This window comes from Erpetoichthys calabaricus, chromosome 1, assembly GCF_900747795.2.
Source record: "Erpetoichthys calabaricus chromosome 1, fErpCal1.3, whole genome shotgun sequence".
NCBI lineage: Eukaryota > Metazoa > Chordata > Cladistia > Polypteriformes > Polypteridae > Erpetoichthys > Erpetoichthys calabaricus.
In genome coordinates, this window is record NC_041394.2 from 341,538,716 (window position 1) to 341,566,544 (window position 27,829).

Consider the following 27,829-nt stretch of genomic DNA (forward strand, 5'->3'; position numbering starts at 1 on the left):
GCACGGAGCATGCGCAAAGAAAAAAAAAAGACAAGCAGCGCGCCGAGGTGAGCGAGCAGAGTCAGAGCTGAGCAGTCATGACTTAATCACGCGTTTGCACTGAAACGAAAGATAATAAATATCTTCGTTACTCCTGGAGTCGTGAGAAAATAAGTCGAGAAATGAATGTCTAGAGGCTGCGGTTATGTCTCTGGGCTTTTTCTTAAACAAATCTGACTAAGTTAAGTTAGGGGAGACATAGAAACCACCAGCGAGTACTCATCAGTGCATAGGGAATCGCCATCGAGAATGAAGCATTTAAATCTCTCAACACTACAGGAACTACGGAGAGCCTTCGCGTGCTACCCACGGACTATGATCGGAATACCTGACAATAATAAGATCCGTACGCCGTCTCTCATATTCTCATATAAGTACGTACCTTTTTACCAGCTGGGATTTGTTTCTCCAGCGTGAAATCAAACTGCATTCCAACTATCACGTCGTCCCGCCTACTTCCTTTCATGGAGGTTCCGGGAGAAACACAAAGTCGCCACTGATTGGCTGTATCACTACTCAATCCCCCCAGCCTGTTTTAACAGTTCCCGAGGCTGCTATTCCTTTATTTTTTATTATCCTTACCTGTAGTATGGGATGGGATGGGATGGGGGGTATTTTCTGCAAAGAAGGAAATTAATTTTAAAATTATAAAGCGAAAATGCAGTCTCTTTTTCAATTTCATTTTCAAAATCTTGGCGCAAGATTGCTGCAAAAAATTAAAATGAAGTGAATAAAATAAAATAACGGCATTTGCGATATCACGATGAATATAATTTCATACAATCTGATCACATACAAATATAAAGATAATACGGAATGATATTAAAATAACGCAATTCAAAAATATTTTCCACGTATTCAAGCATATTTTGGAAATATATTTTTAGGGTGATATATTCAGTACTTTGTGTGGTCAGAAAACTGATTCCAGTTTGTTTATTATTATTTTTTTTGTTTATAAATATGAAATTGATACATAAATCAATTCATGTTTGTTACAATTAATTGTTTCTTAATGAGGTGGATTTTAAAAAAATCTTATAAATGATGGAAAAAGAAGCATGAATTTAACGAAAAGTACGGATTATGGAAGGTCTTCATAATCACTACCGTATCATTATTGAAAAGTAATGGAATGAAAATTAATAAAAAGGGTACTTTTCTATGATCGTGACGCAAATTAAGGCGCCAGGTTACTGTTGCTGACCGGTTTGTGAGATTAAGTTTAGGATTTGGGTAGGAGTAGATTGTCTGATTTTGATCCGTGCGTCACGATAATAGAAAACTACCAAAAAATACTACTGTATCACCTTACTTTAAACTGTTATAACAATGAACAGTATGATCGAGTCGTCGATCGGCTACAGGGGAATGGCACGGAGGAGGAGTTGGTGGAAACTGTACAGGGGTAAATTATACAATATTACAAAAATACAAGCGTCCCACACGGTGTAAATAAATGCGAATTATGACGTAGTAAAGCTAATTTTTGTCATGTTAAATATTGCAAATAAATAGCACATTGATTACTTCAGAGCTACAATTATACGAGACCTTCGGATTTTGTGAGACGGTTTCGCTGTGAGGCACACACTAGGGAGGTGAAATGTTTGCAGCTACGAAGGACAAAGAATTGTGGGAAATCGAGGCGCAAAGCCACGCCCATTGACCCGCGCTCTTTGCATGTCGAGAACTTAAAAATAAAAATGCAAAGTGGTCGGAGCATGAAAATTCAATTAGCAGCAGGTGACGCCAGTGCTTATTCGCGTTTTCCATCCATCCATTATCCAACCCGCTATATCCTAACTAAAGGGTCACGGGGGTCAGCTGGACCCAATCCCAGCCAACACAGGGCGCAAGGCAGGAAACAAACCCCAGGCAGGGCGCCAGCCCACCGCAGTTTTACTTTTCGTTTTTGCAGCTTCATTGCTGTTGAGGCTGAAAATAACATTGCGAATGCTGTTTTTAAATTTTGCAGTAGTCTGCAAGATAGACTGCATTTTATAATTTTAATTGCGTTATTTTTGCAGAAAACACCCCATACTACCTGTAGGGGATTTATCTATCTAAGTAAAGAGATACAAATAAACATATTAAAAAAAAAGAAAAAAAAGTTGTCTACAACTTAACAAATGTTTACTCGAATTCTCATGTTTGGCTGGTGGGAAATGAAATGCTGATTTTGTGATCTAGAGCAGGGGTAGGCAACGTCGGTCCTGGAGTGCCACAGTATGTGCAGGTTTTTGTTCCAACCCAGTTCCTTAACGAGAACTCAATTATTGCTGATGAAGCACATATTGCTTAAGTGACATTTTAATGCTTCATTTTAGTGGTCTCGCTTGTTAAGGTTCTCCAACCTTAATTGCTTATTTCAATCTTAAACTGCTGCATTCAGTGTTTTAATTGCTCCTTATTAGCAATAAGATGTAAAAGACAAAGCAGCCAGCAGTTCTCCAGCTAGCTTTTTTCCAATTACATCTGTGTGTGTTCATCATGCACGGTTTGATTTAATAAAACACTTAATAGAAAAATGTGACAGACTGAAAATGATCTGTTTTAGGCTTCAAATCATTCGGATGATATCCTTGGAAAGGAAAAAAATCTATGATATAAAAGCCTTACATTGCACAGACTAACAAGCCATAAAATTAAATAAGGTCTGAGATTGGCAATGATTGGTTTCTAATTAAGCAATTGGGTTGGAATGAAAACCTGTAGCCACTGCGGCTCACCAGGACCGACATTGCCTACCCCTGTTTTACATCTTATTGTAAAACCACTAAAATGAAGCATTAAAATGTCACTTAAGCAATATGTGCTTCATCAGCAATAATTGAGTTCTCGTTAAGGAACTGGGTTGGAACAAAAACCTGCACATACTGTGGCACTCCAGGACCGACGTTGCCTACCCCTGATCTAGAGTGCTCTACAGATCCAAGAAACGTGGCATTTAAGTAAAATATAATAGAGAAACAAAAGTTTATAGCAAAGTCTGGATATAAACAGTCTTATAAAAGCTTACTGACGATCAGAAGTGTCAAGTGGTGAAGATGACTTGGGCGGCTTTTGTTCGTTGTTATCCAGAAGTTACGTTTTCTGACGGCCAAACTAAGTGGACTTACTTGTCTTGATCACTGATGTCGTTTCCTATATCACCCTCCTAACATTTTTTTGGTTCATCAGACAGTCGTATTTAAGTTAAATGCCAACGTGAGGTTTCCGCACATGTGACATTGCACGCAGTTGATTGGCTGTCTTGTCCTGATGACAAATAAATGACTCTGATCAAAGTGTTTGATCTTTTAATTACCTCCCCACTTCTCCCTTTTTCGAGCTGTGAACTATTTCTGTACTTCTTAGCCTTCAAGCGTCTGTCCGTTCCCAGGATCTAAATTCATTGAAATAAATTTTGTGGCATCTGTACTGATTTCCCATTTTCCAGATCAATGTAACTAATTGCAAAAGAAACTGGCTGTAGGAATTGCATAAATTACTAGTACACTACAAAAGGATGCTTGCAGTGGCTGCAATTAGTGTCCTGTAAATTCAGTTCATTCTAGTTTGTTTGAGCAAAGTAATTAAAATGTAACATAAACAGTCAAAAGAAACAAAGATGATGGCAGGTGAGTGGACAGAGCCCCCAAATCTAGATCTTCCTGACCGATGTGGCTGGTGGTTCCAAGTTCTGGACAGAGAAGCTGTGAGTGGTAGCTGGTGTTATTGGGAACTCCAGTGGAGTTGACTCCGGACTGACATTGGGGTGACATATAAAGGAACAGAAAGGTAAAGGGACAGTAAGAAGTGTTGGCTTGGATGCAATGACCACTCTTGGAAATTGTTCTGCTCTCATTGTGATAGCACTGTGTCACACAGTAACAAGGAAACTCAAATCAGGGTCCCCTGCAGTCACAGAACAGCTGTGTATGTGGATTGTCCTGCAGGCTATCTCTAGTTTTATAGTGTTTCAGATGCAACGACCCTCCTGCGTTGTTTCATCACTTACTTGACTGAGCTTCTGTATCCAGGATTTACGATTCCGTTGTGACCATCTGTTCACTGAGCTTGTCTGACTGTTGACTGGCATCATCTGCAGTCACTTCTGTCATTCAAGGTGTCTTGTCAGTTCCAAATGAAGAAGAAAATTTAGTGAACCACACTGGAGTTCATCTGTCATTTTGTTCTGGGCACCTCACATAGATGCGTTGCTGCTGGCCACCCTAACTTTCCTCCTGGACAGTAGTAATCAATGGGTATTTCATCACCAAGAAAACACTGAGAAGATCTGGCAGAGAGCTGACCTCCATACCTTGGATATGAGACGGAAAAACCTCCCACCATTAGGTGACCCCTCATATGTCATTCCCAGTGAATGTGCAGTCCTCTCAATGGCCACACAGTGGCGTTGTCTGAAACTGTTGAAAATGTCGAATCAGCCTGAAGTAGAAAAGCAAGCAAGGCTGTGGAGCAAACATGACATGACATGGACCCCAATTAAGTTTGTCAATTTGAAGTGTTGAATGTAAGCTGGAGATTGGAAGTGACTGCTAATCTCTTCACTCCCGTGTCTCAGTTGTCCAGGTGCCTGGGTTCTATGGAAGAAATCCCCCCCCACGAGGAAGACGGGAATAGTTCAATCAAATCGATTTTTATTCAGTCACAGATGAGTACCTGGATTCTTTGCTGCAAGGCAGAAGAGCAAAGTTCCATTTTTCGATTGGCTTTTTATAATTTCTTCTTCCTTCATCTTCCCCTTACTTAATCAAAAAACATAATATCATTTACTTAAGCATTTTATTTTATTACGCTAATGGGCCATCTGTTCTTCTTTTTTTTTTACTTTTCAGATAGACCTTAAAGAAGGAAGGGTCATCTTTCCTGTGTCTAACAGACGGGTTCCTAAAGAGGAACTTGTCCTCGGTCAGCGTACTGCACCGTGTCTTCTGACAGACGCCTGTATGAATAACCTGCCATGAGAGCAAAACAGCTTTGTCAGCTTTTAACCCTCAGTAGCTTGTAAGCAGTTCATTTTTCTTTCACACTTTTAACATCTGCCTTTTGGCTGTGCATTGTGGATTTGTCTCCAAGTTCTCCAGTTTCCCTCCCGATTCCCAAAATCCTGCATCTTTGGTTAATTGGTTCTTCATAATGGGCACTTTATGGGTGTGGGCAGTGGTGGACTGGCATTGTGTCCAAGCTTGGCTTCAGCCTTAAGACCAGGACAGTCCTTACCATTACCATTAAAAATGAAGGATCATTATATGAATATGAACAGGAATCTTCTCTCCATTGACGCTTTTTCATTTTTGTTCACTTGACTGGCTGTCAAGATGGTAGTGACCACCATTACATTGATGACTTAATAAAGTGTCCTCACCAGGTAGATGGGTCCACCACATCACCTGATCATGACAGGTACAGAGAGTCTCCATCATGGCCCTGATAAAGGTGACCAGGCCCAAAGTGATTAGAAGAGTTTATAAAAACATGAGAAAAAATGGAAGGAGTGGATCAACAAGTCTGAAGGGAAGAGTTTATCAAGAATGACAGATGGAGTCTTAGAAAAACACAACAGATTAAATACATGGTGTCTTTCAGTGCAACAAAGAAAAATTTGAAACCTGAAGAATGAAAGGGAAATACGAAGGGAGGACATAATAATAATAATAATAATAATAATAATAATAATACATTTATATGGAGAAGGAAAATGATAATAATAATTGTAATAATTATAATAATACATTTATATGAACAAGGAAAAAAGATGAAGAGAGACAGCACGAAGAAGACAAACTTCACTACAGGAAGGTGATGAGGGCTGTAGAAACTTGAATTAAAATGCAGTGACAGACAGGGGGCGCCACACGCACTGCAACTTCAGAGGCTAAGATGAGCTCAACAGGGGAGACTTCATGTCTGGACTGACAGATTTTAAAGGTCTGGAAGTGACCAGCAGGCCTCGAGATGATTGTGAACATTAAAGGAAAGTCATATAGCGTCCAGTCAAGGGCAAGAGCAGTGAGAATGAAGAATGGCTGAAGGGTCAGAGCATCAGACACAACCGTGGAACAAAGGTCTTTCAATTTTGATGGGGAGTTTGAAATTGGCCTTTGATGGCCAGGATTTTTTAAAATAATGAAAACTAGGGGGCTCTGCCCCCTGCTCACTTCGCTTGCCCACCCCTGGGTTTGGTTATCTGGATATACAATTTAAAGACATTGTTATTTTCATGGGAATTGTTACATACTCTTTCAATTCTATGTTGCATCGCTTCTCCGTGATCATAAATATAAACCTGACCAAATTGTAGTTTCTTCGAAATTAAACTTGTGGTAGCTTTAATTGTTGCAGGACCACAGATTCTCATAATGTATGGTCCATTATTGTGTAAATCTACATTTTAAGTATTGAATGATGTGAACGGGAATACATTATTGTAGATTCGGATATTTTGCCTGTAGTGTTTGTGGATTTCACAAATCTTTTAATTCTAGCGGATAGGCCTCTTCATCGGGAGGCAACACTACTTTTCCATGATGGCAACACGAATTTGACGATCTACAAGTCTCCAATTTAAAGTTTAAAGCAAAACAATATCTACATACTTCTGACATATCACTTATGTCCATGTATTCATTCTCTTTTTGCTGTTCCGTTATTTCACCGACTAATAATTTCTGTTTGTTTGTGCTAATGCGATCTTTACTTTCTTTTTTTTTGAGACTTTCGAGTTTTTCTACTTTCATAATCTCTAACCTGCTCTGCATGTGTATAACGCCAACGTTTTTGAACGTCTTTATGAAGACTTTTATTTCTGACCCCGATTGGACCAACGAGGTTTTTAATTCCACTTGGTCCGGGCTGATTATTACTTTCCTTATTTTCAGAATTTGCACATAGCTGCTCTTTCTTCTTCGCTTAGTTGCTGACGTGCCATCTAGAACATATACAATTTTTAAGAGCTGGGGGCATATGAAGTGTGTCTACCAAAAGCATTCCAAAAACTGAGAAGTTAGATGTCCGTGATCTTGTTTTAAATTGTTTCTAAGTTGGGCGTGACATGCAAATGTCACTGTCTCATGGGTCTTGCTTCCTAAGGTTGTAAAGTCTAGTCTCGCAGGATGTCAAAGTGTCTTTCCGAGCAGTTCATGTCTCGACCCAAAATTTTTTGTATTATAATAGAGAGATATGAAAGGCACTATAGCATGCTCAATAAAGACAATCTTCTTTTAGTTAGGAACGTGTGTTGTTTTGTGGGGTACTTTTCAGCATGAAAGCCTCTGCATATTAAATCCTGATTCAGGATTCAAAGCCACCATCAATCTGAGACTTGTCCTGATTCCAGGCTGAGGTGACTTGTGATCAGAGAGCAAACTGACTGAATACTGTATAACAGAAAAGAGGTCAGGAATGTGACAAATGTCCTCTTACACAACATGCAGGCTCTCTACAGTGCAGTCAGTCCAGAGACTTTCAAACACATCTCAGTTTTGGTGTTTGAAAGTCCAGGGTTTTTTTTTGTGGTCGTCTCTCATAGCAGGTCTTCATGTTGTGGAGGAAACAAATGCTTCACCCTGTTTAGATGCGAAAATGTCCAGAGATGATGTTTAACTACAGCTAAGATCCATGCACACAGTACCCATACATCTATATAATAAAAGCCCAGTGCGCTGTCCGTGTCCGGGTCCGGGTTCCTTTTGGCTGTATAGCCGCCCCGTAGAAAAGCCCCAGTCCTTCACCTCTCAGAATTCCTGCTTACCCCCCTCCGTTCTTTCCCCTTTGCTTTTATTTTTCCTGTTGCCGAAAATCTTTTCAAAAGAAAAGTAAAGAAATAGACAGAGCGTCACATTAACGTCTTCTCCCCTCTGCTCCTACAGCGTCCACCGCGCTTCTCGCGTTTTTATTTATACAAACACATTACATATAAAAACTATTTACAAAAAAAAAAATAATCCAATTTTCCAAAGAGAACTATTTACAATACACATAGACTTTATACAAAAAAATCCTAATTATATATTCTCAACAAATGAAAATTAAAGAAAAAAAAAAAAAAATATATATATATATATATATATATATATATATATATATATATATATATATATATATATATAGCATACCTTTTCAAAACAAAAGTAAAGAAAATAGACAGAGCGTCACATTAACGTCTTCTCCCCTCTCTCTATTAAATAATAAATGAAATCGATTATAAATTATTAACACAAAGTAAATGAAATAAACAAATCACTAAAGAAACAGAAACCACAACCTACCCTTACAGCGTCCACCGCCCTTCTGGCGTTAGAGCCAAAAACGTGGTGTATGCAGGTTATGAGGTGTGACGCTAATTAACGCCCGTACTACAACATATTATATTGTTGATATACTATTAACTATTTACAGGGATCAACTCTTTTGGGGAAGTTCATAACAAAAAAATAAATAAAATAAAATTATAAATAACATTTATACTTTGCTACATGAGTATTTCGAGCCCCGCGTCTGAGTCGGATGGGTGTTTCAAGCCGCGATTTTCTTATTTTCTCCCTTCCAGCCGACTATGCCTTTCCGTCTTCAGCTACCCATGTGCACTTGTACGGAGGAGACCTTATCGAACAATGCCGAAACGAAAGGCAACTGAACCTGCTCCTGCGAGAGAGGACACATCACAGCGTGATCACGAAGCAAACAGGCAAAGGCGTGCCAGTCGCTCGCAAGAAACGGACACTCAGCATTCACGCAGATTAGCTCAACGACGCGTCTCTGCCGCACAACGAAAGGCAACTAAAACCCCTACAGAGAGAGAAGACACATTACGCCGTGATCGCGAAAGAAAGAGGCAAAAGCGTGCCAATGAGACACCAGACGAGAGGTCCTTACGATTGCAAAACAACCGTAATATACAGAAACGTACGGTCTCCCAAGAAACTCCGAGTGAACGCTCTCACCGTTCTCGCTCGCAACAAACTGACACTCACCACTCACAGACATTACCGCAACGACGCGTCTCCACTCCTCTTCCTTACAACCATTTACACAATGTATACGATTCTGATTAGTCTGCGTCCCACACTTCGTGAATCATGGGTTTTGTTTTGAAATTTTGTTTCCCATGCAAAAATCAAATGCGGTGCGATTAAGGACCCAGTTCACGACTGCCAGGCGCGTTTAAACAGGGAGTCCTTCAACTGTGGTCATCCAACGCGCAGCGTAGCGCGCGCCAAATCTCTAGTTTATAATAATAATCCAGATGATCTTTACAGTTCAACCCATGCCAGTCCACCAGCGGTCCTGCTCGTGTGCCCCTCATTTGAAACAGCAGAGTTACACTTTGACGTCTTTAATTACAAAATGTCCCATTCTGTTACCAGTAACCTTGTTTACAAGCCGACAGTGTTTGTCCTGTGAAGGACAGTAAAGAGCTGGATCAGTAAAAGCTGATCACATCGAAGCTCACTTAGACAGACTGACATGAAGATCAAAGACGAGGGTTAAAGAACAGGAGCCATATTGCTTCACCCTGTGCAATGGCTTATGGCAATGGCTGTGCAATGGCTCCTAGCTTGAGTCTGCTAAGATTTCACACTGCAAAAACGTTTTGTCAGTCCACATGAAACTTAAGAAATGACTGTTAACCCTAAAAGAGAGCCGGAGAGGCCTGCAATTAACACCAGTGTGATTTGTCAGATGACCACAGGAGGGCGCACTTGTACTTCACAGTAATCCGGAGTGCCGGCTCTCTGAGGTTTAATGTTGTCCTGTGATAAAAGAACATTCATTTTAACTTAGTTTATTTTTAATGATGGGTAGATGCCATATTTACATAGTTAAAGGATTCAATATTGTTAAAATTTTAATTAGATTTCATCTATAATTTGAAAAAAAAAATGGAAATGCGAAAACACAATTTAGCCAACAAGTGCTTAAACCCGCTCAACTCGCTGCCGGGTCCCAAGCCCAGATAAACAGAGAGGGTTAGTGTCAGGAATGACATCAAGATGGCACCAATCCAATCAGATTCAGAAAATGCTAAGGTGTACGCATTGGCGATCAGGAGTCGCCAACTTCGGTCCCGGAGGACCACCATGGCTGCAGGTTTTCGTTCTCACCCTTTTTTAATGAGTGCCCTGTTTGTGCTGTTAATTCATTTTAATTGAATTGCTTCTTTAAGATTTCTTCATCGTTCCTCTGAGTTGCTTCATTTCTTTCCTTAAGTGGCACCCAAACAGAAATAAAATATGAAGTGAGGGAGCCAACAGAAGAGTAGCTAAGTCAGGGCCTCAAACTCCAACCAATTTCACTCCAACCAGCAGCTTAATGAGGTGCTTGTCGTTAATTAAACCTTTTCTTTAATTCCATGGCTTGTTGCTGCTGTCACGGTGCAAATTATTGTTTGGCTGCTAATTAAGGAAAAAGAAACAGTTAAGAAGTCTGAGTCTTCAAGAGCAAGTTAATTCAAATTAGTTCAAAAGAAGTTAATTAGCAGAAAAAACAGGTCACTAATTAAGAAAAGGGTTAGAATGAAAACCTGCAGCCACGGTGGTCCTCCAGGACTGGAGTTGGCAACCCCTAACCTAACTCCTGTAGGAATTTAGTGATGGCTACTGGGCCAAAGGCAGGCTCAGCTAAAGAAATTAGTTCTGAAGAAGCAGAAGAAGAAGAAGATATGAGAGGGGAAAGAAATGGGTACTTTAAAGTAAGAGTGGGGAAACTATGTTGGGACAATGACTAGAAAAGGAAGTGAGTTGGCAGAATTGATGGAAAGGAGTGTGAGATTCATGTAGATAGATAGATAGATAGATAGATAGATAGATAGATAGATAGATAGATAGATAGATAGATAGATAGATAGATAGATAGATAGATAGATAGATAGATAGATAGATAGATGTGTGCAGGAAACGAGATGGAAAGGGATAAAGGTAAAAGAATTGGGAGGAGAATTTCAGTTGTTGTACAGTGGAGCCAATGAGCAGAGGAGGAATGGTGCAATTATCACAGTATCCAAAGAACTCAAAGAGCGTCTTGTCAGTGTGAAAAGGAGGAGTGATAGTTGTAGTTAATATCATTTTTGCATGTGCTCCTCAAGTGGGCTGTGAGGAAGAGGAGAAAGACATTTTCTGGGCACACATGGATGAAGAGCTTACGGCGGTACAAGAAGGATAAAAGGTAATTGTTGGTGGTGATCTAAATGGGGGCGGCACGGTGGCGCAGTGGGTAGTGCTGCTGCCTCGCAGTTGGGAGATCTGGGGACCTGGGTTCGCTTCCCAGGTCCTCCCTGCGTGGAGTTTGCATGTTCTGCGTGGGTTTCCTCCGGGCGCTCCGGTTTCCTCCCACAGTTCAAAGACATGCAGGTTAGGTGGATTGGCGATTCTAAATTGGCCCTAGTGTGTGCTTGGTGTGTTTGTGTGTGACCTGCGGTGGGTTGGCACCCTGCCCAGGATTGGTTCCCTGCCTTGTGCCCTGTGTTGGCTGGGATTGGCTCCAGCAGACCCCCGTGACCCTGTGTTGGGATTCAGCGGGTTGGAAAATGGATGGATGGATGGATCTAAATGGGAACATGGGGAAGAGTAGAAAGATGATCAAGAGGGGAAGAGAGAAGAGAGAAAAGGGGAAGGGAAGAGGACAATAGATTTTGCCATAGTATCTGTTTTGCTCATAGTTAATACATTGTTTTGAAAAGAAAGTAAATCAGCTTGTGGTTTACAGTAGTAAAGGAAGAGAAAGACAAATAGACATTCTGATGGTCAGAAGATCTCATTTGAAAGTGATAAAGAATTATACGGTCAGAAATGAGTAAAGTGTGAAAGTGCAGCATCAAGTGGTGCTGATGGACTGGGAGCTCAGAGTCAGCAGGAGAATAACACCAGAGCAAGCGGTACTAAGGATAAAGTGGTGGAGATTAGAGGAAGGGTGTAGGAACAGGTTTAGGGAGAAGGTTTTAAATGGAGTTCAGTCATTTGAGAGTGTGGAGGAATGGTGGGGGAAGAATAGAAAAGTTATATTAAGAGCTGGTGAAGAGGAGTTGAGTAAGATGACAGGGAAGAGCCCACCTGGACACAGAGAGACATGGTGGTGGAACAGAGGGATGCAGGATGTGATTAAGGCTTGGAAGAAAGCAAAGAAGACATGGTACCAGTCATTGAAGGCAGGGAAAAGTCTAGGCAGAGAAACAAGGAGGCACAGAGTAGCGAGAGTCAAGGCACAAGCTTTAGAGGAGGTGTATGAAAAACTGGAAACCAAAGAGGGAGAGAGAAGGATTTTTGGAATAGTGAAGACTAGGAACAAGGCCAGAAAGGATTTTAGTCAGATAAAGCAGGTGAAAGATGGGCAAGGTTTTGATCGAATTGTATGGATGATTACAATCTACATATATAAAATTCTTTTCGCGTTTTTAACGGAAATTACGTATGACCACAGAAGAACAGGAAAAACATTCTTAATAAACCTGATTCTTGCTGAGAGAGCGAATGGTGACATAGCTCTGGCTGTAGTGTCATCGGGAATCGCTTTTACATTATTAGATGGAGGCCGTGCAGCACATTTGGCATCGCAATTACCATTGAACCTCACTCACGACGAAAATCCAATTTGCAACATACGCAACGGCTCTGGAAAGGCAAAAGTCTTGTAACATTCAAAGATAATAGATAGATAGATAGATAGATATAGTTTGGGATGAGTGCACCATGGCACATAAAAGAGCTTATGAAGCCTTGAACAGAGCAATGCCAGATCTCAGAGATCCTACCAAAATAATGGGAGGTACTGCCGTTTTACTCGCAGGAGATTTTCGTCAAACATTACCAGTTATTCCATGAGGGACACCAGTGGATGAACTCAACGCGTGTTTAAAATCCATGCTTCTCCCACGGTCAGTTCTGTCACGTGTTCTCGGGTAGGTACACCAAAAAATGTATACATTTATGCACGTAATGGGCAAACAAAAAATGTAGTATACCCGAAAGCACTGCAGTAGTACTTAATGTATCTTTACTTCTTAAATGTTAATGTTTTACTGTTTAATAATTTATAGGCCTACGCTTCTTAGATGTTGTTCAAATTCTTCTATCAAAATACCACTAACGGCGCCGTGCAGTGAATACACTTGACTTGAGCATTCCTAGCTGTCATCCTCTTTCTCTGTACGTTTACCATTCGCTTGCTCAGAGGTTGATGCGCTTGCTGCTTCCTGAGCAGCTCTTCTTTACTCCACCCTAGCGGCCCGCTGCTTCTCTTTTTTCGTCTGCATCTTTTTGCGTTAAAACTGATTAAGTCAGTGTTTGTGTTGCGATAACTTACTACGTTTTCTTTAACCTTTCACTTAATCTAGCACTTAAATCTTCAATCTGCCTCAAGAATGATTAGCGAAGGCGGTAGGGAATGAGCACAGCGCCTGTACGCATGCGCGCACGGCCGCCCTGCTGTGCGCTGCCGAGAGTTGATTCTACAATAAAATAAAATTAAAAATAAAAAGAGTGATAAAACTCATCACCCCGCAGGCAATCGTAGACGTTATGTAGTATATGTGTACCAAATTTCATGTCAATAGGTGAAATGGTTTGCGTGCTACAGGTGATTTAAAATCCTGGACAGACAAATGAACAGCCACGGTAGCGTATTATAGAAGAAGATTTTACTGTTTAATAATTTTTATTTATCTGCAATGTGCTTCTTATATATTACTTCATATTCTCATATGATAAAGATGTTAATAATGTTGTTTATATTGATTTCTATGTTATTGTAAATGCTCTTTATTTGTTGAAAAATAAAATTGGCAATTAACAAACTTATTTTATAAATGCTACATTTTATTTTTTTCCCTTGCACTCAGTGAGCGAAGCCACTGGGTAATCAGCTAGTAAAATTAATAAAATAAAAAAAAAAGAAAGAAAGAAAGAAAGAAAGATGGGCAAGGTGTGGTCTTCCGTGAGCTTGATAAGATCAAGAATAAATGGAAGGAGGAGACCACCTTAGGGGAGGAGCAGTTTGGTTTATGACAGGTAGAAGAGCAACCGATGCAGTCTTTGCATTGAGACTGCTGATAGAGAAGAATCAAGAAAAACAGAAAAGTTTGTACATTTGGTGTTTACTCATTTGAAGAAGGCTTATGATGGAATGCTATGTCAAGAGGTCTGGAAGTTCGTGAGGGAGACAGGAGGACCAGAGAAGTATGTGAGGATTGTCCAGGATGTATATGAGGACCCCAGTTGGGGTAGTAGACAAGATCCCAGTTAGAGCAGGTCCTTAAGCCATTACCTGTTTGATCTGTTTTTTGGTGATCCGGATTAGCTCCACATCCTTTAGCATCTGTTGAACCCAGAACTGTCAATAATGTAACTGGGATGAGCCTAGCAAAGGAGGACACAAACAATCAGCAAAGGTTGGTGCAAAGTGATAAGTACTTTTACTGAAAAACAATCTCAGACATGTGCAAAAACAGTGAAGTGCGAAACTTATAGTTGATAAATAAATAAAAAATCCAAAAGTTAATACTGGTGCTCTGTGGAGGTTACAGTTCAACAGAATGAGGTCAGAACTAAAGACAGATCTTCTCTCGTTTACAACATGAGCACCAGTGCTTCCTTCCAAGATCTGGCATCTCCTCTGTTTCTTGCTCCGTCTCCTCTGTGGACAGGTGATCAGTGAATTACCTTAATGCAGTGTGGCCCTTGCAGCAAGAAGAGACACCTGCTGACAGGTGCAGTCAGCCATTAATCTTAGTTCGGGTTCCACCTGCCAGTCTATTGGTATCTGTGGGGCTGTCCTCACTAGCACGGGCCTACACCTGACCACCTGCCTCCACTCTAAATCACACGGGCTCATCACAATCCTGTCTCCTCCATTACTCCACATTAATCTCAGCCCATTATTCCCAATCTGAATCTCTCTCTCTCCGGTCTGATCTTCCCATTCTCCAGTACAGCCATCTTTATAAAAAGTGTCTCTGGGCACAGGGGCTGCAATCAGCAACTCCAAGGCGTGAAGGAAGCACTTGACTGACCTGCTGGAGTCTGCATGTGGATGGGTGTTCAGCGAATCACCTCAATCATCTTTGGAGCGATGCAGCTGAGCTCGCCTGGAGCCCTCATGACACAAGTTGTGTATTGTTTTTAAAAACGCTGCAACCCTTTCTCATTTCATGGTTATGGATGTGTGCTGATGACATTGTGTTGTGTAGCACAAGATAAGAAGAGGAAGAGTGGAGATGAGCTATGGAAGATAGAGTGTTGAAGAGAAATAGGAAGAAGATGGAATATCTGTAGTGTAATGATGATCAGGATTCAGAAGTTCTCCTGAAGGGAGAGCTCCTCAAAAGAGGGGATATGGTTAACTATCAAGGATCAGTGGTAGCACAAGATGAAGATTTAAATGCAGAGTTAACCCACAGAGTCCAATGCGGATGGAAGAATTGGAAGAAGGTATCAGGAGTGTTGTGTGATCAAAGACCTGAGGTGAAGGCTAAAGGGGAGTTCTTTAAGACCAGCAATGATGTATGGAGCTGAAACATGAGCAGTAAAGGAAGTGCAGGAGAAGAAATTAGATAAGTCAGAAATGAGAATGTTGAGATGAATGTGTGGAGTTACATAAAAGGACAGAATAAGAAATGAGACAATCAGAGGTACAACAAAAGTGGAAGAGATATCTAAGAAAGTACAGGAGAGTAGGTTGAAGTGGTTGGACATTTGAGGAGGAGAGACAATGAAGATGTGGACAAAAAAAGTGATGGGAATGGAAGTCCAGGAGAAGAGAAAGCAAGGGAGGTGGATGGATGAAGTAAAAGAAGATAAGAAGGAAAAGGTCTTGATGGGCAAGGAAGTGCAGAATCAAGCTGTTTGGAGACGGTTGATAAATGAGGGAAAAATCGAGAGTGGTCTCCCCTCGACTTTCTTGTATACTCAGATATGGGGATGGATATTTGAGGAGTAAAGCGCAAGACAATGATTACATTTTTATATTACGTACATTAAAGAACCGGCGGCACGGTGGCGCAGTGGGTAGCGCTGCTGCCTCGCAGTTGGGAGATCTGGGGACCTGGGTTCGCTTCCCAGGTCCTCCCTGCGTGGAGTTTGCATGTTCTCCCCGTGTCTGCGTGGGTTTCCTCCGGGTGCTCCGGTTTCCTCCCACAGTCCAAAGACATGCAGGTTAGGTGGATTGGCGATTCTAAATTGGCCCTAGTGTGTGCTTGGTGTGTGGGTGTGTGTGTGTGTGTGTGTGTCCTGCGGTGGGTTGGCACCCTGCCCAGGATTGGTTCCTGCCTTGTGCCCTGTGTTGGCTGGGATTGGCTCCAGCAGACCCCCGTGACCCTATGTTCGGATTCAGCGGGTTGGAAAATGGATGGATGGATGGACATTAAAGAACCATCAACAACAACTCAAATTAATAATATATTGAACAATTATTATCAAAGTAAATTTGAATAAATTGAACTGTGCAACTGCATGAATAAAAGGTAAAGTACCACTTCCAATTAACGGAAATAGCCCAAAAGTTGATAGAAATCTACATTTTGTACTTAATACTTGTATGCAAAATTTAGTTGACATAAGTGAAAGCGTACTCAAGTTATCGTGTTTACACACACACACAGACAGACACACAGATATAATTCAATAAATGGTATTTTTGGACTCGGGGAGGTCTAAAATGTTGAGATTCATCAAAATCTCGATATCAAATCTTTGGACGATCACAATACTTTCCCTATAATTCATATACGAGAAACTAAAAATAAAGACAAAAAGAAAAAATAAATAATAAAAGCTATTAACCTGATGTTAATTCAGTCCATAAACGGTTATTAGCAGCCTTAAAAAATAAAAACTGGACTCTGCTTCAGCCCTGTCCATATATACTCAGAAGCCTCTCGGCCCTGGATGGGAAGCACACTGTGATGCTCCTCCTGCTCCTTTAAGAACATCGGCTGGTCCAACATTTCTTGAAGTCTTCATAGTGCTGCCTTGTGAAACTGCTGTGGAGCTGTAGCCGCTCCAAAGCTGAATTTGGGAATCACTTCTCTAGTTTTTACACCAGTGGGGGTCTTAAACATTTTACTCCGAGGACCTAAATTAGAAAATGTGTACCACACTGGGACCCCAGAAGAGGAATGTTACCATAATGATAGCAGAGTCATAAACAGACAAATAACAATGACCACATAATATTGTTTTTTTTATTCAAACATGTTTCTCACATAAATGTTACTAAAAGAGAAAAGTGAGAAACAAAAACATTGTTAAAACAATACTGCATTTCTCCATTTTCCAAACCTGCTCATCCTAAGCAGAGTGGTGGGGCAACTGGAGCTTCTCCCAGCAGTCATGCCCTGCAAGGCAGGAACAACATCTGGACAGGATGGCAGCTCACCACAGGATGAACACACACAAACACACACACACACCAGGGGCAAATTGAGCATCTCCAATCCACCGAACCTTCATGTCTCTGAACTGTGAATTTTCTGTCCACTGATGTTTTTAGATGTTTTGTTCACTTGACTTGGTCTCATAATGCTGGTGCTGACATGGGTGGTTTAATAAAGTGACCTCACCCAGTAGATGGGTCCACTACATCATCTGATTGTGTCAGAGGTGACCAACCCCAAAGTGACCAGTGGAGATTACAGAAATATGAGAGACACCAGGACTGGACCAACAAGTGTGAAGGGAAGAGTTTATCAAGAATGACAGATGGAGTCTTAGAAGAAGCATTTGAGTTGGTGACTACATGGCCAAAACAAGGGATTAAATCATAGCATATATAGTGCCTTTCAGTGAATTAAAGAGAAATAAGAAGTGAGGACAGAAGACAAAAATGTGGAAAAGATGAACAGTCACAGCATGAAGAGGACAAAGTTCATTAGAGGGAGACTGTGTCGACCCCACACTACCGAGTCCAACCGGGAGCCCCTTCAACCCACCACTGCTGATAGTCATGACCGGGATGAGCCAAACAGATGAGGACTCCGTGTCATCCTTGGTATTGGCAGGTCACTATGTTTCCATTCTAGGGGAGCTTTCTTCATTCTGCTTACAGGCATGTGGCCCAAATCCCTTTATTAGGCAGCTGGGTTTCTGATTTCTTCTTCCTGTACTTTCCTATGGAGGAATCGGAATAGAATTTCTCTTCCGGTGAACAGTTAAGTAAGTGGAAGATGAACTGATCTCCAACAGGTATGACACTCGTTTCAGCATTTTAAGCAAGATGTGTATTATTTTTGTCTTGTTCCATTGTAGAGTGAAAAAAGGAAAGGAGCACCATACAAAAGTTTGGGCATCCCAAGTGATTGGTGGTCTCAGATAACATTTCCCAAGGTCTCAGACTCTACATTAGCTCCTTTCGGGCTATGCCTTGTTCATAATCATCATTAGGAATGGCCGGGTGCTGCACATTTCAAAGCTGTATATGCAAATACTTGGATTCCGCAGATCTTGTTCCAACAATCAGCAACTATGGGCTCCTCTAAACAGCTGCCTTGCCTTCTGAGAAATAAAATATTTGATGCCCCCAAAGCAGGAGAAGGCTACAAACAAGAAGATAAAGTTTTCAGGTAGCCCTTTCCTCAGTGTGTGATCTAATTAAGAAATGGCAGTTAACAGGAAAATTGGAGGTCAGGTTAAGGTATGAAAGTCTGAGAACATTTTCTTGTAGGATTGTTAAAAAGGCAAATCAAACCCCCATTTGACTTCAGGAAGATTTAGCAGACTCTGGAGTGGTGGTGCCCTGTTTAACTGTGCAGCAACACCTGAACAAATATGACCTTCATGGTAGAGTCAGCGGAACTAAGCATTTCCTCTTTCCTCCTCATAAAAATCGGCAACTCAAGTTTACAAATGAACATCTAAACAAGCCTGATGCATTTCAGAAATGAGTCCAGTAGACTGGTGAAGTCAAAATACAGTTTTTTGACCACAGTTGTGTAAAAGTATGAAGATATGTTCAGAGGAAAGAAATGGCGGAGAATTCCACGAAGAGGACACATCTCCAACTGTTAAGGATGGGGTGTGGGACAATCGTGTATTGATGCTGCAGCCAGTGGCCCAGAGATCACTCCCATTTATTCAATGAAATATCAGCAAATTCTGGAATCCAGCATCACACCATTTGTAAAATAAGCAGAAGATGAAAATAGGATGGCTTCTACAAGCAGAATAACGTTCTGAAACACACCTCAGGTGGTATAAGCTGAAGGTTTTGTAATGGTTCTCACAGTCCCCTTGACTGAAACATAATTGAAAATCCGTGGAAAGATTTCAAAAGAGCAGTGCATGCAAGACTCCGACTGAACTAGAAGCCTTTTGCAAGAACGAAGGGGCGAAAATCCCCAAATAAGAACTGAAAGACTCTTAAGCTAGTTACAAAAAGTGTTCACAGGCTGTGATGCTTGCCAAAGGGGGTCTTACTAAGTCCTGACCATGTTGGGTGCCCAAACTTTTTGCTTCAGGCCCTTTTTCCTTTTTTGTTAATTTGAAACTGTAAATGATAAAAGATTAAATAAAAAGTAACCTTGCTTCAATTATTAAAAAATGTGTCATCTTTAACTCTATGCCTTTTGGAAATCGATTCATTGTTTACTTAGCTATTCACAGTAACAAACATTTTGACCAGGGGTGTCCAAACTTCTGTTAGCATTAACGTGTATTGTTGTGTATTTAATCGATAGTGACTAACCAGATCATTAAAGGTCTGCTCAGCTAGTGCACAGACAGCTCAGGTGACTTGGTCTGACGTCTTTTCATTTTTTTGTAACTCCAGCGGTTGCAGTCCAGAGGATTAGGGAGGAGTGGCACCGTTTGTGACCCTGCTAACTTGACTCTTCTCTCTTGGTACTTTGCTTTATTTCAGTTACTGACCTGTTTACCTTAAATATAAGGTTGTGTTCAGCGCAGTTTAATCATCGCTCCTGCAGCTTCTCCCTACTTGTCTGTCTCAGTGAGATCCAGGAGGTTTTCCTTCATTTCCTGGGCCACATTTTCCTGTGTCAATGATGCCCCTTCTCTCTTTGCATGGATTTTCTTGGCCACCTAACCTTCTGTTATCCATTTTGGACATAAGTGGGTCTGTGCTACTTGTTTATCTTTAGTTCTTGTTTTTACCAGAGATTTTCCGTTGAGGACTTGTGCCACTTGTAGTGATCTCCTGGTCAGTTTCACTCATTCCGTATTTTCTTAACTCCTCAAAACATTTCTCTTTACTGCCAGTCCAACATTGCTTAACTCTTTTTGGGGCGGATGTCGACTTTTGTCGACAGGAGGGGTTGAAGGCGAATGTCGACAAAAGTCGACATCCAGGGATAGGGGGCGACAATCAGCTGTTAATGGCGACAAATCTCACTGTCACGCCACAGGCATTCCCTCTGTGCTTGGAGGAATGCTAGACTCATTGACTCGGCAACTAAACCTTGCTTGTGCATGAGTTGCGAAATGTAAACAAAGGCAAGATGGCACCGACATGTGAAAAGGCAGCGAAGCAAGTGCAGAAAAGAAAACACTTGGCAGACGTTGTTTTGCGCATTATCGCGGAGTCGGACTCTTGATTTTTCAGAATCAGATTTTATTGGCAGTGATCAGGAGATCGAGCAAGAGAGTGAGAAGCAGGCATCAGCTGATCAGACACCAGCCGATGCCGCGCCAGTGGATCTTCTGCCAGTTGAGTGCCTTTGCGCAGCCGATGCATCTACGGCAAGGTTCGCATGGGATAAATACACAGACATTGATCCGTTGAGAGCCGATCTGGCTACCGGAGTTTACAAGACGGCATGGCTTGCTGTTGGACACGACAGATCACCAGCTGCTGTACTTCAGGCTGCTCTCTCCTGATGCTGCTTTTCAGCTACTGTCAGACGAGACAAACAGGTAGGCAGAGATTTTTATTTTGAATCGCGGGCTGCGTTTGCATCGCATTCTCGTTTTTCAAAGTGGAAACCCACAACGAAAGACGAGATGAAGTGCGCTGTGGCATTACAAATAGAGATGGGACAGAACTGGTGATGTAACTTCAGGGAGCATTGGTCCAAACGTGTTTTGTCCCCTGGTGGCTTAGGTACGTGCTGCTGCAAAGTTTTATTCACTTCTGTAATAAACAGAAGCAAATCCCATGGGGTGAGCCAGGCTTTAATGCCATACATAAAGTTCATAAAGTTTCAGAAGATGAAAAGAGGTGACAATACGGTTTTCATGCAGGCAGAACACTTGGTGGCAGTGGCATGGCACGATGGCAAATGGGTGACTTGTCTCTCTACAGTACACACTAACAATATATGTTAGAAAGTGCAGCAACAGACAATTGAAAAATAGGCACCAAAGCAACACATATTGTAAGGAGTGCAGTGTGGCAATGACTGGAATTGGCTGCTTTGAGCGAGATCAGACTTTGCTGTGTAAAATGTATGTGATATGGATGTGAAATCATAGAGTATGCAGGCTCATACAACATGCAAGACAGTAACATTTGTCAAAAGTAAATATTTTTTGTTGATTTGATATGTTAAACAATTGCTTTGTGTTCTTTTTTAAAAAATGTTAGTTTTTGGAAAAATATTCAGCCCTGGGAGAAAAGAAACAAAAAAAAAATTAGCCCTAAAAGAGTTAACAGCAGGTTCCATTCATGTCTGCACATGTTCACTCAAGTTTTTCCCGCTTAGTTCCCAATTCATTTTCTCAGGTATGAATTTTCCAGTGGGTTTGAAAAATGCTAATGGTGCAGAAACATTTAGCACGTTAACATCAGCAGGACAAGCACCGCTTTTGTGTGGTTTGCCACACAGATGTCAGAATCTTTCATTACAATTAGCACAGCCATAAAGCTTCTGTATGAGACATACCTTCAGTTTTGAAAGCTGACAGATTTCAAGTGGTAAGCCTTACCCTGAAAGTCTTTTAAAACTAAATACGAGTGCATTGTTTGATGGGAAAGCTGAAAAGCAATGCAGGATTCTGAGTGTTTTCGCTTAATCAGAAGTACACCTTTTGATTTCTATAAGAAAATAACCTTGACTGAGTGATAATGATTAAGCAACATTTTCAGCGTGTCTGTAAAAATGTCATAGTGCACTCTGCTGAGAGGGGATAAGCCTGGTGTTTCATGTTGTGCTCATTCTGGATGAGAAGGAAGGGGGAAGGTGAATGCCTTCTTTTAGGATTTTGTTTTTTTGTTTTGGTCAGAATGGGTTTTCTTAGCTCAGTTGCAAAAATGGAGCTCTCATTTAGTTTAGTTGTTTAAATCTAATTTTTTTTGTAAAGAGCTCTGATCAATTGAAAAACTGGACAATTGCAAAGCTCTCCTTTCTACTTTGTAATTTCTGAAACCGGACCCTCCATGGAGGTCTATAAAAAGTGCCCTGTGTCTCCAACAAGAAATCTTCAAAGATTTCAATAATTTGCAACTAAATAAAGATCCCAACAACTCTGGCATTATTTAAATGTTTGTTTGACATTTGGTACACACTGGATTTCATTTCCTGGTTGTTTTTGTAACGAGTATTCACTTGAGACTGATACCATTTGATGTCAGGCTTTCTTGGACTATGTTTTTCCTTGATAATTATATCCCATTTTCAGGCATTTTTTTTCTGTTAGTTGGAGTTGGTGCATCCCAAGTGTCTAACACCTTTTCACTGTCTGTGATGTGATCTGGATTGTGGTCTCTGTGTCTCCCTGCTGCTGGTATGTTGTTTTTTTTCTTCAGAAATTGTATTGAATTAGCCGGTCAGCTATTTGTACTGCACACCCAGCAACCGGATGTTTGATAGTGTCCAGCTCTCTGTGGCAGAAATAGCATTTCTCTCTTGTGCTAGATTTTTTTTAATGATGCCCTCTCCTTCCTTGTGCACAGGCCACTATCTTTTTCAGCCATGACTAGGCACTCATTTTTCTGTCAAAGGTCACTCATTAAGAGCCATCTAATGGAATGTTGTTGATATTTCCCCACCATATTTGTTGCATTGACACAAGATTTTGCTTTTGTGTTAGTCTAATTTTTTTTTTAAGTTATTGGTCCTGTCAGTTAGTGTATTGTTCTGGCTCAATCCTTGCATAAGGTGGAGGAGTTTCTGCCACTCCTTTACTGTTTCTGAATCGTGGAGCAGGGTTTATTAGGAAGGTTGCTTTGGATTTTCTTCCTTTGTAGTTTAATACTTTGTGCATGTGGGGGCCTTGGAGTTCATCAGGTTATTGCTGATCTACAGTCCATGTGTAGTGGACTTCAAGCTCATGTCTGCTCCTGACCTTGGTGTGTAAATTATGTTCACAAATTCTTGTAAAATTGTTGGTAGGCAGGCTGCACTTTTCTTCTTTTGGTGCACTGTTTGTGAAGATCATTTTGTTGCCAGTTGCTTATTCTAAAACTGTAGGGTAAGGCCGGAGTGTACAAACTGGTGTATGGTTGGACTTTTCTTGTGTTGCGAGGGAGCTCCTGAGGATCCTTTTTTGTTCCACTTACTGTCTATCTATCGATCTTGACTTATGACTTTTTCCTTAAATAAATCCCAAGCAACAATAAGTATCTTCTAATTTCAAATTTCTGATAACAAACTCCTAATGAAGGGTGAGAAAAGTCAAGCAAAATGACACCCTTTATTGGCTAACTAAAAAGATTACAATATGCAAGCTTTCAAGGCAACTCAGGCCCCTTCTTCAGGCAAGATGTAATCATCTGTAATCACCTGAAGAAGGGGCCTGGAGTTGCCTCGAAAGCTTGCATATTGTAATCTTTTTAGTTAGCCAATTGTTATGGTGTATAAAATCTACATCTTATTCTGTATTATATTTTGCTCAATCCCAACAAGATGAATTCAAATGTAGGATGCATTATAATAAAAAGGCATATCCTCTTCCTTATACCTCATTTTTATAACAGTTGTTCATAGCTTAGTGCTAATTTGGTTTACAGCCTGGGAAAAGGAAGCCTGAGCTGATACCTCAGGCTATTGATTACTTTATGGATGGATATCTGGGACAACAATTGGGTTTACAGCCTGGGAAAGGAAGACTGAGGCAATATCAAAGAACTTTATTACCTGGGGAGCAAAATTCATCCATAAAACTTTATAATAAATATGCCTCATTTTGAAAGAAACATCAGCAGAAGAAGAAGGGAAACAGTGACGATGGAAGAGCGACGTCAGAGAATAAAACAAAGACACGTGTGACCAGTTTTCATCTGATCGTCAGTTAACAGCATTCTCATGAACATCGATTGCTAAATCAAACGCCGCCCTGCGACGTTCATCCTTGACATCACTGATTCCTTTCAGTAAGCTTTTTTAAAACTATTTTATCCAGACTTTACTATTGATCTTATTTTCTTTTACTTATTATTGTTCTTTAATAAATAGTAACATGTTTTCATCTTTCTATGCTTTGTCTTAATGTCTAGAATGATTGAAGTAATAATGTAGATTTCTAAGAGCACCTGAAGTAGCTGGAGATTTTGCCATTTAGCTCTGTGCTGCGGGGTTTTAAGGCTGAGAGTGACGGCGCCACTCAATAGTTAGGGACAGTACGAGAAGAAGGTATTCTTGGCTGATAAATGGCCTATAGTCAAGGATACCAAGTCTTTGTATGTTTTAATATTTTCTTGGAGAGCAAAAGTAACATTTAGGTCTGAGGTCTATTTAAAACATTGTATGTTGTTCGTGCCGATAATAAATAAGTCTCTTGATGTGCTGAGAGAGTGACAAGTATGTTGGTTTTTACAGTTTTGAAAGCAGGAAGGCCACTCCCTGTAGTGAGACGCTATGTAGTCATCTCTAGCTGTTACATTATCATATTTTTACAGTTAGCCAAATCCTAATTCTAGATGTTGTTAGAAGTTAGGTACATCTGGATTGGATGTCTTCCAGTTAGCAGGAGTTTTGAATTTGTATTTTGAACTCTTCTGCTTTTACCACAGTTCATGACATTTCTTGCAATTGGGTTATTTCCATTTCCATTTGTAGTTTAGTTATCTGTGTTCTTTCTTTGTTGTTACTTTTGAGAATTTTCATCAATGCTTCCCCAACATTCCTCAGTTTCTTTTTTGTTAGGTGATATAGTTACTTTCAGGTCCACCATAGAACTTTTTTGTATTAATCCCTTATTCCTATTCAGTGTGTTTCCATTTGTACCTTCTTAACTTTTGTGCTTTAGCCAAAGTTTTGAGTTTATTGTTCGGCATTGTGAAGCTAAGGTATGTTAATATGGAATACTGCAATTTCCATTATTGGAATTTTGCTTGAACTTTTCGTGCTCTCAGCCCTCCCACAGAGCCATTAATTAGTGTGTGTTCTATTGTGTGTGACACAAGCAACATATTTGGACCATTTCAAAGTTGTTATCTTCATCACCTACCCTAGTGCCGAGGCAGGGGTTTGAGCGCTTTTGATGTTCATCCACTATGATTTATTTTTCTTCATCATTTTCACATGAACAATGTAGTTTTGCCTTGATGAGATTTAGTATGAATCTTGCAGAATTAAGGCCCACTATTTGAAAGTACTCATCAAGACTTTTGACTCCTTCCTCCTCCTTTCATGTCTAATTTACTCTTTAGGGCTTTTTTCAAGAGACTAATTTCTCAACAATTGTTTAGTTTGCAAAATTTTTAAGACAGGAATGAATCTCACTCTTGATTCCTAAAGTATGCTCGTTTTTCTGGAGTGAATTCTAATGTGCCTCTGAAGATCACCGTCATCATAGAATTTTCTGCCACATTCCAAACAGCAACATGGTTTCTCTCCAATGTGAATTCTAGTGTGGCTCTGAAGATTAGCTCTGTTACGGAAATGTTTGCCACATTCCAAACAGGAAAATGGCTTCTCTCCTGTGTGAGTTTTATTGTGGGTCCGAAGATTACTCCTGTCACAAAATTGTTTGCCACATTCCAAACAGGAAAATGGCTTCTCTCCTGTGTGAATTCTAATATGGGTCTGAAGAGTACTCCGGTCAGAGAATTGTTTGCCACAGTCCAAACAAATAAAAGGCTTCTCTCCAGCGTGAATTCGTTTGTGTCTCCACAGACCACTCCTGTAATGGAATTGTTTGCCACATTCAGAACAGGAATATGGTTTCTCTCCTGTGTGAATTGTAGTGTGATTTTGAAGAGCACTTCTTTCGCGGAATTGTTTGCCACATTCAGAACAGCAATATGTCTTCTTTGCTCCTGTGTGAATTTTTGTGTGGGTCCAAAGGCCACTGCTGTAATAGAATCGTTTGCCACATTCAGAACAGCAATATGGCTTCTCTCCTGTGTGAATTGTAGTGTGGTTCTGAAGATCTTTCTTTTCACAGAACTGTTTGCCACACTCTGAACAGCGATATGGCTTCTTTCCCATGTGAATCCGTTTATGTCTCCAAAGACCACTCCTGTAACAGAATCGTTTGCCACATTCAGAACAGCAATATGGCTTCTCTCCCGTGTGAACGGTAGTGTGGCTCTGAAGATCTCTCCTTACACGAAATTGTTTGCCACATTCGGAACAGTAATATGGTTTCTCTCCTGTGTGAATTCTAGTGTGGCTCTGAAGATGACTGCTTTTGTAGAATCGTTTACCACATTCAGAACAGCAGTGGTCTTTGTTTCCTGTATGAAGTTTAAAAAGGGAAAAAAAAATATTTTCAACCCACTGTCCTATTATTGACATTAAATAACATTAAAATGCTGGTTAAAATTATGAACAATCTTTTATAAGCATTAACAATCATAAGACTTAGGATGCATCTGAACTTGATAACTGCACATAACATGAGCAAAATCACTACATATATAAAGTTTAAACTGTATGTAAACTAAACAGTGTAAACCTTTTGTTATAAGACCTCTGCTCTAAATCTTAGTTTCACCCTCTACTTTTTTCTTTTACCTTCAGCTATGTTTTTTCCTCAAATGCAGCAGTGTATCTTTGTCCTCTCCTATCTCATCACATCATTTTGATTTTTAATTTTTTTTTCTACTACCATGTTTAAAATCTATGCCAGTAGAGATAGGATTCAGTTTTAAACACTTCCAAAAATCAATTATAATTTTGTCCAATATAAAAGAATATAAAAAGTATACAACTCCAAAGGAAAGGCACTAAAAGTGTTTAGCCCTACCTTATTTTCAATTTATGTTCACATATATTTCCCTATTTTTCTTTTTTTTTTTATTAATACATTCTGGTCCTACCCTCCCACCACATCTTTACTGTATGGTCCTCAGTTTCCCGGTCTCTTATTTGCTCTGCATGTTACTGTTTCAAGCTCATCACACCTTCATGTACTGCTGGATTTTTCTTCAGACTGTTTCACTTCTTTTAGTAAGCCCTACAGCTGCCAAGATCCTTCTGGCAACTTGCATGTTTAACACGAGCCTGGAGGAATTTGTTTTATAAATGAATTCTCTTAGAATGTTCAACTGCTTCCATTACAATTCCCTCTCCATCCACTATTATCCCCTCTTGAAAAAAGTATTTGAGCTGATTATAACTATTTGTTTTACTTTAATCAAGGCGCATGTGCTGGAGACTTTTCCTGTCTTGTTGATGTTTGTAATTCTCTTATTTTTCTTTAAAACCTATAGAAACTTTATAAAAACAGCTTTATAAATCTCCATTATAGCACTAATGCATGTGTATGGTCAGGATTTATTTATGCTGTTGAAATATGGTTTGTATTACTACTTATTTCACATAATATTTGTGTTTGTAACAGATGTCTGCTTTAATTATTTTTGTCAGACCTTTATAGCTGGAAACTTCAAGCACACCAAGCAAGTCTGTACCCAGTGAAAAGGCTTACACAAAAATAAATCAAATGGAACTAAAATG

General features: G+C 40.3%; 1 protein-coding gene across 2 annotated transcripts in view; it reads right to left on the reverse strand.

Annotated features, from left to right (window-relative positions):
* Positions 1–27,829, reverse strand: part of LOC114665113 (gastrula zinc finger protein XlCGF26.1-like) — a 131,134-nt gene that overhangs the window by 36,821 nt on the left and 66,484 nt on the right. The window contains exon 2 of one of the 2 annotated variants that reach the window (XM_051925577.1): positions 24,391–26,604. The exons of the other annotated variant lie outside the window; for it this stretch is intronic. Within the exon in view, the coding sequence (XP_051781537.1) occupies positions 25,658–26,604 (947 nt within the window). The 3' untranslated portion in view covers positions 24,391–25,657. Of the gene's footprint in view, positions 1–24,390; positions 26,605–27,829 lie in introns of those variants that run through there. 2 annotated transcript variants of the gene reach the window in all.